The sequence below is a fragment of the Entelurus aequoreus genome, linkage group LG08 (genome assembly GCF_033978785.1).
Source record: "Entelurus aequoreus isolate RoL-2023_Sb linkage group LG08, RoL_Eaeq_v1.1, whole genome shotgun sequence".
Classification (NCBI taxonomy): domain Eukaryota; kingdom Metazoa; phylum Chordata; class Actinopteri; order Syngnathiformes; family Syngnathidae; genus Entelurus; species Entelurus aequoreus.
This window is the reverse complement of record NC_084738.1, coordinates 71,109,765-71,126,664: the sequence shown is the minus strand read 5'-3', so window position 1 is coordinate 71,126,664 and position 16,900 is coordinate 71,109,765. Positions and strand designations below refer to the sequence as shown.

Below are 16,900 nucleotides of genomic sequence, written 5' to 3'. Positions count from 1 at the left end.
CCCTGTCCAGATTTCAAACCCCCGGGAATTTTTTTTTTAACGGTCGCAGCGCATTCTAAAAATACTATTTAAAAAAAAAAAAACATAAAATGTAACAAAATGTTGACTCTAATAACACAGAGCTGCAATTGGGGTTGTTTTTGTGTCTTTAAAACTGGCACTGTTCAGAAAATAATAATGACTCAAAATCAATGTTGTCATGAAGTATTTGAGGCTCCAATTATTTCATGGCAAATATTCCACTTAGAATTTTTTTGGGGGGAGGGGAAAAGTGTTTTTGCCATTTTCTATGACAAAAGGGGTACAAAACAATTTGAGAGAGTTTTAGTTGGATTTTTTATTTGTATTTTTTTATTTTTTTATGAATATAATAAAAATATTCCACTTTGAAATATTTTTTGGGGAAAATATTACATATTTTGTGTTTTTGCCTAAAAACAAGTTTTCTATGACAAAAGGGGTATAAAATTATTTTTGAGAATTTAAGTTGGATTTTTTATTTTTTATTTTTGTTATGAATATAATCAAATATTCCACTTTGAAATATTTTTTGGGGAAAATATTGCATATTTTGTGTTCTTGCCATAAAACAAATTTTCTATGACAAAAGGTTTATAAAACTATTTTTGAGGATTTAAGTTGGATTTTTTATTTTTTATATGAATACATTCAAATATTCCACTTTGAAATATTTTTTTGGGAAAATATTGCATATTTTGTGTTCTTGCCATAAAACAAGTTTTCTATGACAAAATGTTTATAAAACTATTTTTGAGAATTTAAGTTGGATTTTTTATTTTTGTTATGAATATAATCAAATATTCCACTTTGAAATATTTTTTGGGGAAAATATTGCATATTTTGTGTTTTTGCCATAAAACAAGTGTTCTATGACAAAAGGGGCATAAAACTATTTTTGAGAATTTAAGTTGGATTTTTTATTTTTTATATGAATATAATCAAATATTCCACTTTGAAATATTTTTTGGGGAAAATATTGCATATTTTGTGTTTTTGCCATAAAACAAGTGTTATATGACAAAAGGGGTATAAAACAAATTTAGAGAATTTTAGTTGGATTTTTTATTTAAATTTTTTAAAAAAATGTTATGAATATAATTAAATATTCCACTTTGAAATATTTTTTGGGGAAAATATTGCATATTTTGTGTTTTTGCCTAAAAACAAGTTTTCTATGACAAAAAGCGTATACAATTATTTTTGAGAATTTAAGTTGGATTTTTTATTTTTTATTTTTGTTATGAATATAATCAAATATTCCACTTTGAAATATTTTTTGGGGAAAATATTGCATATTTTGTGTTCTTGCCATAAAACAAGTTTTCTATGACAAAAGGTTTATAAAACTATTTTTGAGAATTTAAGTAGGATTTTTAATTTTTTATATGAATATATTCAAATATTCCACTTTGAAATATTTTTTGGGGAAAATATTGCATATTTTGTGTTTTTGCCATAAAACAAGTGTTCTATGACAAAAGGGGTATAAAACAATTTTAGAGAATTTTAGTTGGTTTTATATATATATATATATATATATATATATATATATATATATATATATATATATATATATAATATATATATATATATATATATATATATATATATATATATATATATATATATATATATATATATATATATATATATATATATATATATATATATTTATTTTTTAAATGAATATAATCAAATATTCCACTTTGAAATATTTTTTGGGGAAAATATTGCATATTTTGTGTTTTTGCCATAAAACAAGTGTTCTATGACAAAAGGGGTATAAAACAATTTTAGAGAATTTTAGTTGGATTTTTTATTTTTATATTTGTTTTTGGTTTTTTTATGAATATAATAAAATATTCTACTTTTAAATATTTTTTGGGGAAAATATTGCATATTTGGTGTTTTTGCCATAAAACAGTGTTCTATGACAAAATGGGTATACATTTTTTTTTTTAGAATTTTAGTTGGATTTTTTATTTTTATATATACTTATTTTTTTATGAATATAATCAAATATTCCACTTTGAAATATTGTTTTGGGGAAAATATTGCATATTTTTTGTTTTTGCCATAAAACAAATGATATATGACAAAAGGGGTATAAAACAATTTTAGAGAATTTTAGTTGGATTTTTAATTTTTTTTTTTTTTTTAATGAATATAATCAAATATTCCACTTTGAAATATTTTTTGGGGTAAAATATTGCATATTTTGTGTTTTTGCCATAAAACAAGTGTTCTATGACAAAAGGGGTATAAAACAATTTTAGAGAATTTTTGTTGGATTTTTTATTTTTATATTTGGGGTTTTTTTTATGAATATAATCAAATATTCTACTTTTAAATATTTTTTGGGGAAAATATTGCATAGTTGGTGTTTTTGCCATAAAACAGTGTTCGATGACAAAATGGGCATACATTTTTTTTTTAGAATTTTAGTTGGATTTTTTATTTTATATATATTTATTTTTTTATGAATATAATCAAATATTCCACTTTGAAATATTTTTTTTGGGGAAAATATTGCATATTTTTTGTTTTTGCCATAAAACAAGTGTTCTATGACAAAAGGGGTATAAACAATTTTAGAGAGTTTTAGTTGGATTTTTAATTTTTTATTTTTTAAAATGAATATAATCAAATATTCCACTTTGAAATATTTTTTGGGGTAAAATATTGCATATTTTGTGTTTTTGCCATAAAACAAGTGTTCTATGACAAAAGGGTATAAAACAATTTTAGAGAATTTTAGTTGGATTTTTTATTTTTATTTTAGTTTTTTTTTTTAATGAATATAATCAAATATTCTACTTTTAAATATTTTTTGGGGAAAATATTGCATATTTGGTGTTTTTGCCATAAAACAGTGTTCTATGACAAAATGGGTATACATTTTTTTTTTAGAATTTTAGTTGGATTTTTTTATTTTTATATATATTTATTTTTTATGAATATAATCAAATATTCCACTTTGAAATATTTTTATGGGGAAAATATTGCATATTTTGTGTTTTTGCCATAAAACAAGTGATATATGACAAAAGGGGTATAAAACAATTTAGAGAATTTTAGATGGATTTAAAAAAAAAAATTTTTTAAATGAATATAATCAAATATTCCACTTTGGAATATTATTTTGGGGAAATAATTGCATATTTGGTGTTGTTGCCATAAAACAAGTGTTGTATGACAAAAGGGGTATAAAACAAACATAAAACATTATACAAACTTATAATCGACGGATTGATCTGAAGTTGATCTAGAGAAAATAAAAATTAAAGTATGACTTATTTTAACAGGTAAAAAGGTGCCTAATTCTTAAACCAAAAATAAACAAAGGGGGAGTGCCCCTAAGAAAAGCCATTGAAGCTTAGGGAAGGCTATGCAGAACAACACTAAAACCGAACTGGCTGCAAAGTAAAGAAAAACAGAATGCTGGACGACAGCAAAGACTTACTGTGGAGCAAAGAAAATGTACATCCGAACATGACATGACAATCAACAATGTCCCCACAAAGAAGGATTAAAAACAACTGAAATATTCTCGATCGCTAAAACAAAGTAGATGCGGGAAATATCGCTCAAAGGAAGACATGACACTGCTTACAGGAAAATACCAAAAAAAGAGAAAAAGCCACCAAAATAGGAGAACTAAAACACTCCACACAGGAAAACAGCAAAAAACTCCAATAAATCCGGGTGTGATGTGACAGGGGGTGACAGTACACCTACTTTGAGACAAGAGCTATATTGATGCATGCTTGGTTATGCTTTAAAGTCATACCCAACAATTGCGACGACGACTTTTTACAGTCAACCGAGTTTCCTTTTTTTAACGATTTCTGCTGGTGGTGTGCCTCCGCATTTTTTCAACGCAAAAAATGTGCCTCGTCTCTAAAAATGTTGAAAAACACTGATTTAGGGCTATGTAAGTAAACATTGATTGATCGATTGATAAATTGGACATCTCGAGCTAGGTGGCGGTCAACTGACATACGCCCTGTTCCTGCATCTGTAAAAATCCTCCATCTGCACCTTTATCCAGATCTGCACCAAACCTTGTTTGTGAACAACGCAGTTGACATTTATTCAGCGATGGATGAGAAAGGGGGACCACCCGGGGGCGGACTATTGATGGACAAACACTGGAGACAAAAGCCCACGGTTAGACCAAAGTCAGCCATTGATTAGTTTATCGACGGCGCCGTGCCGTCTTCACGTGCCTCTGCACCCCCCTCTCACCCCCTGACGGGACCCGGCTTCTTACCTTCTTGTCCGAGAGCCCCGAGACCGTGTCGATGTACTGCTCCTGGATCATGAAGGCGGCCAGGTTGGCGGTGTAGGAGGCCAGGAAGATGACGGCGAAGAAGGCCCAGATCAGCACCATGATCTTGCTGGTGGTGCCCTTGGGTTCTCGATGGGCACCGAGTTGTTGAAGACGATGCCCCACAGCAGCCACACCGACTTGCCGATGGTGAAGGTGGGGCCGCCCGGGGCTGCGCACGCACAACAACATAATTACACGTGTAAAATATCGATATTTACTCATTCTTAATAGAAGGAAATAATGACTGAACAGTCAGCACAATTTTATAAACACACGCCTAACAAAATGAAATAAGTGTATTTTTTGTGGGGAAAATGTTGTGCCGTTATATAAAAAAACATTATAATAATATACATATAATCCACAAATTCATCTGAAGTTGATCTCGAGATTTAAGCGTTGAAAATAAAGTAAATAAAAATTAAAGTATGACTTATTTTTAACAATTTATTGAGTGAATCCCTTTTGGATGACTGAGAAATGTGGTTGTTGTTTTTTTTTTTTTTAAATAATAGCTCAAAAATTAATAATGAATCAAAATGAATGTTTATGAATAATTCACTTTTTAAGGTTCCTATTACTTCACAATAAATATTCCACTTTGAAATTTTTTTTGGGGGGGGGAATAATTAGTGTTTTCTGTTAGAAAAAGGGCATTAAAAAACTATAAGAATAATACAAATGTATTGACAAATAGATCGGAAGTTAATCTAGAAATGTAGGCGTTTAAAATAAAAACAACTTTTTTTTACACTTTAATGAGTGGATCACTTTTGGATCCCTGAGAATTTAAGTTGGTTTTTTTTGTTAATTAAAAACTGTTACTGACCAAAAAACAAAGAAAATACAAATTAAAGTATAACTTATGTTTAATATTTTATTTAGTGAATCCCTTTTGGATGCCAGAGGATTTTAGTTGTATTTTTTTTTTATATATATAGCTCAAAAAATAATAATGAATCAATTTTGGATGCCTGATAATTTTAGTGATTTTTTTTTTTATATTAAAAACTGTCAGAGCTCAAAAAATAATAATGAATCAAAATGAATGTTTATGAATTATTGACTTTTTAAGGTTCCTATTACTTCACAATAAATATTCCACTTTGAAATATTTTTTGGGGGGGAATAATTTGTGTTTTCTGTTACAAAAAGGGCATTAAAAAACTATAAGAATAATACAAATTTATTGACAAATAGATCGGAAGTTAATCTAGAAATGTAGGCGTTTAAAATAGAAACAACTTTTTTTTACACTTTAATGAGTGGTTCACTTTTGGATCCCTGAGAATTTAAGTTGTTTTTTTTTTTTGTTAATTAAAAACTGTTACTGCTCAACAAATAAAGAAAATATAAATTAAAGTATAACTTATGTTTAATATTTTATTTAGTGAATCCCTTTTGGATGCCAGAGAATTTTAGTTGTATTTTTTTTAATTTTTTTTTATAGCTCAAAAAATAATGAATCCATTTTGGATGCCTGATAATTTTAGTGATTTTTTTTTTATATTAAAAACTGTCAGAGCTCAAAAAATAATAATGAATCAAAATGAATGTTTATGAATTATTCACTTTTTAAGGTTCCTATTACTTCACAATAAATATTCCACTTTGAAATATTTTTTGGGGGGAATAATTAGTGTTTTCTGTTACAAAAAGGGCATTAAAAATCTATAAGAATAATACAAATTTATTGACAAATAGAGCGGAAGTTAATCGAGAAATGTAGGCGTTGAAAATAAAAACAACTTTTTTTTACACTTTAATGAGTGGTTCACTTTTGGATCCCTGAGAATTTAAGTTGTTTTTTTTTGTTAATTAAAAACTGTTACTGCTCAAAAAATAAAGAAAATACAAATTAAAGTATAACTTATGTTTAATATTTTATTTAGTGAATCCCTTTTGGATGCCAGAGGATTTTAGTTGTATTTTTTATTTTTTTTTATAGCTGAAAAAATAATAATTAATCCATTTTGGATGCCTGATAATTTTAGTGATTTTTTTTTTTATATTAAAAACTGTCAGAGCTCAAAAAATAATAATGAATCAAAATGAATGTTTATGAATTATTGACTTGTTAAGGTTCCTATTACTTCACAATAGATATTCCACTTTGATATATTTTTGGGGGGGAATAATTTGTGTTTAATACAAATGTATTGACAAATTGACAAATAGATCGGTAGTTAATCTAGAAATGTAGGCGTTGAAAATAAAAACAATTTAAAAAATGTATTACTTTTTTTTACACTTTACACTTTTGGATCTCTGATACTTTAGTTGTTTTTTTGTTTTTTTTCAATTAAAAACTGTTATTGCTCAAAAAAATAATTGATCCGAAGTTGATCTAGAGATTTAAGTGTTAAAAATAAAGAAAATACAAATTAAAGTATGACTTATTTTTAACAAATTATTTAGTGAATCCCAGAGAATTTTAGTTGGATTTAAAAAAAACTAAACATTTTTATATAGCTCAAAAAATAATAATGAATCCCTTTTGGATGCCTGGTAATTTTAGTGATTTTTTTTTTATATATTAAAAACTGTCAGAGCTCAAAAATTAATAATGATTTAAAATGAATGTTTATGAATTATTCACTTTTTAAGGTTCCTATTACTTCACAATAAATATTCCACTTTGAAATATTTTTTGGGGGGAATAATTAGTGTTTTCTGTTACAAAAAGGGCATTAAAAAACTATAAGAATAATACAAATGTATTGAAAAATAGATCGGAAGTTAATCTAGAAATGTAGGCGTTGAAAATAAAAAACAACTTTTTTTTACTCTTTAATGAGTGGTTCACTTTTGGATCCCTGAGAATTTATGTTGGTTTTTTTTTGTTAATTAAAAACTGTTACTGCTCAAAAAATAAAATACAAAAAATACAAATTAAAGTATAACTTATGTTTAATATTTTATTTAGTGAATCCCTTTTGGATGCCAGAGGATTTTAGTTGTTTTTTTTTTGTTTTTTTTATAGCTCAAAAAATAATAATGAATCCATTTTGGATGCCTGATAATTTTAGTGATTTTTTTTTTTTATATTAAAAACTGTCAGAGCTCAAAAAATAATAATGAATCAAAATGAATGTTTATGAATTATTGACTTTTTAAGGTTCCTATTACTTCACAATAGATATTCCACTTTGATATATTTTTTGGGGGGAATAATTTGTGTTTAATACAAATGTATTGACAAATTGACAAATAGATCGGTAGTTAATCTAGAAATGTAGGCGTTGAAAATAAAAACAATTTAAAAAATGTATTACTTTTTTTTACACTTTACACTTTTGGATCTCTGAAACTTTAGTTGTTTTTTTGTTTTTTTTAAATTAAAAACTGTTATTGCTCAAAAAATAATTGATCCGAAGTTGATCTAGAGATTTAAGTGTTAAAAATAAAGAAAATACAAATTAAAGTATGACTTATTTTTAACAATTTATTTAGTGAATCCCTTTTGGATGCCAGAGAATTTTAGTTGGATTTAAAAAAAACTAAACATTTTTATATAGCTCAAAAAATAATAATGAATCCCTTTTGGATGCCTGGTAATTTTAGTGATTTTTTTTTTATATATTAAAAACTGTCAGAGCTCAAAAATTAATAATGAATCAAAATGAATGTTTATGAATTATTCACTTTTTATGGTTACTATTACTTCACAATAAATATTCCACTTTTAAATATTTTTTGGGGGGAATAATTAGTGTTTTCTGTTACAAAAAGGGCATTAAAAAACTATAAGAATAATACAAATGTATTGACAAATAGATCGGAAGTTAATCTAGAAATGTAGGCGTTTAAAATAAAAACAACTTTTTTTTACACTTTAATGAGTGGTTCACTTTTGGATCCCTGAGAATTTAATTTTTTTTTTTTGTTAATTAAAAACTGTTACTGCTCAACAAATAAAGAAAATATAAATTAAAGTATAACTTATGTTTAATATTTTATTTAGTGAATCCCTTTTGGATGCCAGAGAATTTTAGTTGTATTTTTTTTAAAAAAAATTTTATAGCTCAAAAAATAATAATGAATCCATTTTGGATGCCTGATAATTTTAGTGATTTTTTTTTTATATTAAAAACTGTCAGAGCTCAAAAAATAATAATGAATCAAAATGAATGTTTATGAATTATTCACTTTTTAAGGTTCCTATTACTTCACAATAAATATTCCACTTTGAAATATTTTTTGGGGGGAATAATTAGTGTTTTCTGTTACAAAAAGGGCATTAAAAATCTATAAGAATAATGCAAATTTATTGACAAATAGAGCGGAAGTTAATCTAGAAATGTAGGCGTTTAAAATAAAAACAACTTTTTTTTACACTTTAATGAGTGGTTCACTTTTGGATCCCTGAGAATTTAAGTTTGTTTTTTTTTGTTAATTAAAAACTGTTACTGCTCAAAAAATAAAGAAAATACAAATTAAAGTATAACTTATGTTTAATATTTTATTTAGTGAATCCCTTTTGGATGCCAGAGGATTTTAGTTGTATTTTATTTTATTTTTTTTATAGCTCAAAAAATAATAATGAATCCATTTTGGATGCCTGATAATTGTAGTGATTTTTTTTTTTTTATATTAAAAACTGTCAGAGCTCAAAAATTAATAATGAATCAAAATGAATGTTTAAGAATTATTGACTTTTTAAGGTTCCTATTACTTCACAATAAATATTCCACTTTGAAATATTTTTTTGGGGGGGAATAATTAGTGTTTTCTGTTAGAAAAAGGGCATTAAAAAACTATAAGAATAATACAAATTTATTGACAAATAGATCGGAAGTTAATCTAGAAATGTAGGCGTTGAAAATAAAAAACAACTTTTTTTTACACTTTAATGAGTGGTTCACTTTTGGATCCCTGAGAATTTAAGTTTTTTTTTTTTTTGTTACTTAAAAACTGTTACTGCTCAAAAAATAAAGAAAATACAAATTAAAGTTTAACTTATGTTTAATATTTTATTTAGTGAATCCCTTTTGGATGCCAGAGGATTTTAGTTATATATGTATTTTTTTTTTTTTGTAGCTCAAAAAATAATAATGAATCCATTTTGGATGCCTGATCATTTTAGTGATTTTTAATTTTTTTTATATTAAAAACTGTCAGAGCTCAAAAAATAATAATGAATCAAAATGAATGTTTATGAATTATTGACTGTTTAAGGTTCCTATTACTTCACAATAAATATTCCACTTTGAAATATTTTTGGGGGGGAATAATTAGTGTTTTCTGTTACAAAAAGGGCATTAAAAAACTATAAGAATAATACAAATGTATTGACAAATAGATCGGAAGTTAATCTAGAAATGTAGGCGTTGAAAATAAAAAAACACTTTTTTTTACATTTTAATGAGTTGGATCCCTGAGAATTTAAGTTTTTGTTTTTTTGTTAATTAAAAACTGTTACTGCTCAAAAAATAAAGAAAATACAAATTAAAGTTTAATTTATGTTTAATATTTTATTTAGTGAACCCCTTTTGGATGCCAGAGGATTTTAGTTTTTTTTTTTTTTTTATATATAGCTCAAAAAATAATAATGAATCCATTTTGGATGCCTGATAATTTTAGTGATTTTTTTTTTTATATTAAAAACTGTCAGAGCTCAAAAATTAATAATGAATCAAAATGAATGTTTATGAATTATTGACTTTTTAAGGTTCCTATTACTTCACAATAAATATTCCACTTTGAAATATTTTCGGGGGGGAATAATTTGTGTTTAATACAAATGTATTGACAAATTGACAAATAGATCGGAAGTTAATCTAGAAATGTAGGCGTTGAAAATAAAAACAACTTTTTTTTACACTTTAATGAGTGCTTCACTTTTGGATCCCTGAGAATTTAAGTTGGTTTTTTTTGTTAATTAAAAACTGTTACTGCTCAAAAAATTAAAAAATTAAAAATTAAAGTATAACTTATGTTTAATATTTTATTTAGTGAATCCCTTTTGGATGCCAGAGGATTTTAGTTGTTTGTTTTTTTTTATATATATAGCTCAAAAAATAATAATGAATCAATTTTGGATGCCTGATAATTTTAGTGATTTTTTTTTTTTATATTAAAAACTGTCAGAGCTCAAAAATTAATAATGAATCAAAATGAATGTTTATGAATTATTGACTTTTTAAGGTTCCTATTACTTCACAATAAATATTCCACTTTGAAATATTTTTTGGGGGGGAATAATTTGTGTTTTCTGTTACAAAAAGGGCATTAAAAAACTATAAGAATAATAAAAATTTATTGACAAATAGATCGGAAGTTAATCTAGAAATGTAGGCGTTTAAAATAGAAATAACATTTTTTTACACTTTAATGAGTGGTTCACTTTTGGATCCCTGAGAATTTAAGTTTTTTTTTTTTTGTTAATTAAAAATTGTTACTGCTCAAAAAATAAAGAAAATACAAATTAAAGTATAACTTATGTTTAATATTTTATTTAGTGAATCCCTTTTGGATGCCAGAGAATTTTAGTTGTATTTTTTTTAATTTTTTTTTTATAGCTCAAAAAATAATAATGAATCCATTTTGGATGCCTGATCATTTTAGTGATTTTTTTTTTTATATTAAAAACTGTCAGAGCTCAAAAATTAATAATGAATCAAAATCAATGTTTATGAATTATTCACTTTTTAAGGTTCCTATTACTTCACAATAAATATTCCACTTTGAAATATTTTTGGGGGGGAATAATTTGTGTTTAATACAAATGTATTGAGAAATTGACAAATAGATCGGTAGTTAATCTAGAAATGTAGGCATTGAAAATAAAAACAATTTAAAAAATGTATTACTTTTTTTTACACTTTACACTTTTGGATCCTTGAAACTTTAGTTGTTTTTTTGTTTTTTTTTTATTAAAAACTGTTATTGCTCAAAAAAATAAAAGTTGATCTAGAGATTTAAGATGTTAAGTGTTAAAAATAAAGAAAATACAAATTAAAGTATGACTTATTTTTAACAATTTATTTAGTGAATCCCTTTTGGATGCCAGAGAATATTAGTTGGATTTAAAAAAAAAACTAAACATTTTTATATAGCTCAAAAAATAATAATGAATCCCTTTTGGATGCCTGGTAATTTTAGTGATTTTTTTTTAATGTATTAAAAACTGTCAGAGCTCAAAAATTAATAATGAATCAAAATGAATGTTTATGAATAATTCACTTTTTAAGGTTCCTATTACTTCACAATAAATATTCCACTTTGAAATATTTTTGGGGGGGGAATAATTTGTGTTTTCTGTTAGAAAAAGGGCATTACAAAACTATAAGAATAATACAAATTTATTGACAAATAGATCGGAAGTTAATCTAGAAATGTAGGCGTTTAAAATAGAAACAACTTTTTTTTACACTTTAATGAGTGGTTCACTTTTGGATCCCTGAGAATTTAAGTTTTTTTTTTTGTTAATTAAAAACTGTTACTGATGAAAAAATAAAGAAAATACAAATTAAAGTATAACTTATGTTTAATATTTTTTTTTAGTGAATCCCTTTTGGATGCCAGAGGATTTTAGTTGTATTTTTTTTTTTTTTTTTGTAGCTCAAAAAATAATAATGAATCCATTTTGGATGCCTGTTAATTTTAGTGATTTTTTTTTTTTTATATTAAAAACTGTCAGAGCTCAAAAAATAATAATGAATCAAAATGAATGTTTATGAATTATTGACTTTTTAAGGTTCCTATTACTTCACAATAAATATTCCACTTTGAAATATTTGTTGGGGGGAATAATTTGTGTTTAATACAAATGTATTGACAAATTGACAAATAGATCGGTAGTTAATCTAGAAATGTAGGCGTTGAAAATAAAAACAATTTAAAAAATGTATTACTTTTTTTTACACTTTACACTTTTGGATCCCTGAAACTTTAGTTGTTTTTTTGTTTTTTTTTAATTAAAAACTGTTATTGCTCAAAACAATAATTGATCCGAAGTTGATCTAGAGATTTAAGTGTTAAAAATAAAGAAAATACAAATTAATGTATGACTTATTTTTAACAAATTATTTAGTGAATCCCTTTTGGATGCCAGAGAATTTTAGTTGGATTTTAAAAAAAACTAAACCTTTTTATATAGCTCAAAAAATAATAATGAATCCCTTTTGGATGCCTGGTAATTTTAGTGATTTTTTTTTATATATTAAAAACTGTCAGAGCTCAAAAATTAATAATGATTTAAAATGAATGTTTATTAATTATTCACTTTTTAAGGTTCCTATTACTTCACTATAAATATTCCACTTTGAAATATTATTTGGGGGAATAATTTGTGTTCACCATAAAAAACAAAGTTTTCAGTTACAAAAAGGGCATTAAAAAACCATAAGAATAATACAAATTTATTGAGAAATTGACAGATAGATCAGAAGTTAATCTAGAAAATGTAAGCATTGAAAAGAAAAACAATTTAAAAAATGTATGACTTTTTTTTACACTTTAATGAGTGGATCACTTTTGGATCCCTGAGCACTTTAGTTTATTTTAATTTTTTTTTAATTAAAAAGTGTTATTGCTCAAAAAATAATAATAATGAAAATATATATTTTTGGGGGAAAATATTGCATATGTTGTGTTTTTGCCATAAAACATTTGTTTTATGACAAACAGGGTATAAAACAAACATAAAAACATTATACAAACGTGTAATCGACGGATTGATCCGAAGTTGATCTAGAGAGTTAAGCGTTAAAAATAAAGAAAATACAAATTAAAGTATGACTTATTTTTAACAATTTATTTAGTGAATCGCTTTTGGATACCAGAAAATTTTAGTTGGATTTAAAAAATAATAATAATTATATAGCTCAAAAATAATAATGAATCCCTTTTGGATGCCTGATAATTTTAGTTGTTTTTTTTTTTATATTAAAAACTATCAGAGCTCAAAAATTTATAATGAATCAAAATGGATGTTAATGAATTATTCACTTTTTAAGGTTCCTATTACTTCACAATAAATATTCCACTTTGAAATATTTTTTGGCATAAAAAAAACTAAGTATTCTGTTACAAAAAGGGCATTAAAAAACTATAAGAATAATACAAATTGACAATTGACAAATAGATCAGAAGTTGCTCTAGAAATTTAAGCGTTGAAAATAAAAACAATTTAAAAAAAAAAAGTATGACTTTTTTCTACACTCACTTTTGTATCCCTGAGAATTTTTGTTAAGATTTTTTTTGTATTAAAAACTGTCATACCTCAATAAGAGGGGGAATTTTATTTGTATTGTTTTAGTTTTGTTTTGTTTTGTTTTAAATAAAAAACTGTTATTGCTCAAACAATAATAGTGAATGTAATGAAATATTCCACTTTTAAATATTTTTTGTTGAAAATATTGCATATTTTGTGCATTTGTCATAAAAAACTACGTTTTCTATGATACAAAGGGCTTAAAAAAACTTTAAATATCATTAAAAACTTATAATTGACGGATAGATCAAAAGTTGATCTCGAGTTGAGCGTTAAAAAAAAAATTAAAACAAATGTATGACTTATTTTTTAACCCTTTTGGGTCCCTAAGAATTTTAGTCTGATTTTTTTTTTTAATTAAACTGTCATTGTTCAAAAAATTATAATAAATAAAAAATCAAATGTTTTAGGAATTATTGACCTATTTCAGGCTCCAATTACTTTACATTAAATATTTGACTTTGAAATATATTGGGAGGAAAATATTATATATTTTGTGTGTTTGCCATTAAAAAAAAAAAAAGCATTAAAAATATATAGATTTTTTTTAATCATAAAAACGTATAATTGACGGACAGATCGAAAGTTGATCTAGAGATTTAATTGAAAACAATAATAACAAAATGTGTGACTAAATTTTAACTGCTGAGTATGGAAGAATCTACGAAGGAGGCTTCCTACCACAACACGTTTTAATTGTGATGAGACCGCACTTTTCTGGAAAAAATATGCCAAAGTGGATTTATTTCACAGTGGAAGACTACCTCTACCTTCCAAGAGCACACACACACACACACACACACACACACACACACACACACACACACACACACACACACACACACACACACACACACACACACACACACACACACACACACACACACACACACACACACACACACACACACACACACACACACACACACACACACACACACACACACACACACACACGGCCTCTCCCTTCTGCTCCTTTCCTGACAGCTCCTCCTTTGCCGATGTTAATGGAAGTGGCTTTTACTTTCTAAAATTGTTGTATTTTTGTAGCAATATGGTTGTTGAAGTTAAGGATTTTTGTGATTGCTGATCGTTTGTGAGGGCACTAAAGGTGTGTGTGCATGTTGGCAGACGGGGCATACAGAGGACTGTTCAGCTTGTCATTGTTGTTTTGACTTGTTAATAAAAAGAAAGTTGATCAATCACCTCCCTGTCATGTTTGTATGATATACAGTAGCACTTTATATTGTGTTCAAAGTGTACAAACCTTTAATAAAATATGGACTTTTGTCGAGACTGGAACCCATTATCTATATTGAAATTGTTTTATTACGGAGAAATGTGCTTCTTTATACAAACATTTCAATTTACGAACCCAATTACTAACCAATTAAGTTCGTACATTGAGGTTCTATTGTACCAATGGGTAAGAAAAGTTAATGTTGCATAATATGTACCCTTTAAAAGTCTTGAAAATTTTTTTTAAAAACATTTATTTTTTCCAAATTAAAAAAAATATTTGAAAAATTCTAAAATAATGTATTTTTTTGTCATTTAAATTATAATATTTATAGATCATTCTAATTAGTTCTATCAAACATTTATTTTTAAATTCAATTTAAAATCAATAAATTATTCGCATGCATCATTAAAATTAAGACCCCAATATTTTGACACAAATGCACATTTTTGGTAAGAATGTCACACAGCAGAGGTCTTCAACGGGGGGGTTTTAAATATATTTTTTAGAGATGTCCGATAATATCGGTCTGCCGATAATAAATGCGTTAAAATGTAATATCGGAAATTATCGATATCGTTTTTTTATTATCAGTATCGTTTTTTTATTTTTTTTATTTTCTATTTTTTTATTATTAAATCCACATAAAAAACACAAGATACACTTACAATTAGTGCACCAACCCAAAAAACCTCCCTCCCCCCATTTACACTCATTCATACAAAAGGGTTGTTTCTTTCTGTTATTAATATTCTGGTTCCTACATTATATATCAATACAGTCTGCAAGGGATACAGTCCGTAAGCACACATGATTGTGCGTGCTGCTGCTCCACTAATAATACTAACCTTTAACAGCTAATTTTACAAATGTTCATTAATGACTAGTTTCTATGTAACTGTTTTTATATTGTTTTACTTTCTTTTTTATTCAAGACAATGTTTTTAATGTATTTATCTTATTTTGTTTTATTCATTTTTTTAAAAAAGTACCTTATCTTCACCATACCTGGTTGTCCAAATTAGGCATAATAATGTGTTAATTCCACGACTGTATATATCGGTTGATATCGGTATCGGTTGATATCGGTATCTGTAATTAAAGACTTGGACAATATCGGCATATCGGATATCGGCAAAAAGCCATTATCGGACATCCCTAATATTTTTAAAATAATTTCCCCTGGAAATGATGTCATTAAATGATCAAGCTTTGTGGGTGGGGGGCGTGTCCACACGGCTTCTGTATATTGATTGATTGGTTTTGAGGGTCTCATTTCACGCCGCCGGTATTCACGTGTTGCACACTTCCAGCGGCGGCTCGAGCGAAGGGCCACCGCCGCCGCCATCCATCTAACTTCGATTATCGTGGTGACGAACGTTAATTAAAAAAGTAGAACATGACCTTTCAGACCTGCATGCTGGGATTGATTAGCTCCAAACCCGGGCGTGTCCGGGCTAGGGTTGTACGGTATACCGACACCAATAATACTAATGAAGTACACTTTTAAAAATATCAGTACTTTTTTTTTTTTCATGCATGCTGTGCTGACATTGTGGTGCGTGTGAGTCAACACACACACACACACACACAGAGCACTTCCAAGCGGAAACAAGAGGGAGAATGGACGTATTTTGGCTTCAAAACTAACAATAAAGGTTAATCAATGCGCTACAAGCGTCTTCCCGCAGTGTTTCAGCTACTTCTAAACCACTAATCCTCGCCTCCATGGCGACAAATAAAGTACGTTCCTTACAAGTATCATTATCACTGGAGGACGAGGAATAGTTAAACATAACTATGACGTTAATTTAGTAACTCATATTATGTTCTACATGTGGTGAATGTTTATATTCAACTTGGAGAAAGCGAACCACCCAGGTTTAAGTAAATAATGGTTAAAATGTAATATCGGAAATTATCGGTATCGTTTTTTTAAATTATCTGTATCGTTTTTTTTGTTGTTTTTTTTTGTTTTTTTTAATTAAATCAACATAAAAAACACAAGATACACTTACAATTAGTGCACCAACCCAAAAAACCTCCCTCCCCCCATTTCTTTCTGTTATTAATATTCTGGTTCCTACAT

The 16,900-nt window shown here is 26.7% G+C and overlaps 1 protein-coding gene across 1 annotated transcript in view; it reads right to left on the bottom strand.

Moving 5' to 3' along the window:
* LOC133656434 (glutamate receptor ionotropic, NMDA 2C-like) overlaps positions 1 to 16,900 on the bottom strand; it is a 180,727-nt gene that overhangs the window by 41,963 nt on the left and 121,864 nt on the right. The window contains 2 exon segments of the mRNA XM_062057513.1: positions 4,295 to 4,434; positions 4,437 to 4,523. Coding sequence (XP_061913497.1) covers positions 4,295 to 4,434; positions 4,437 to 4,523 — 227 coding nt within the window.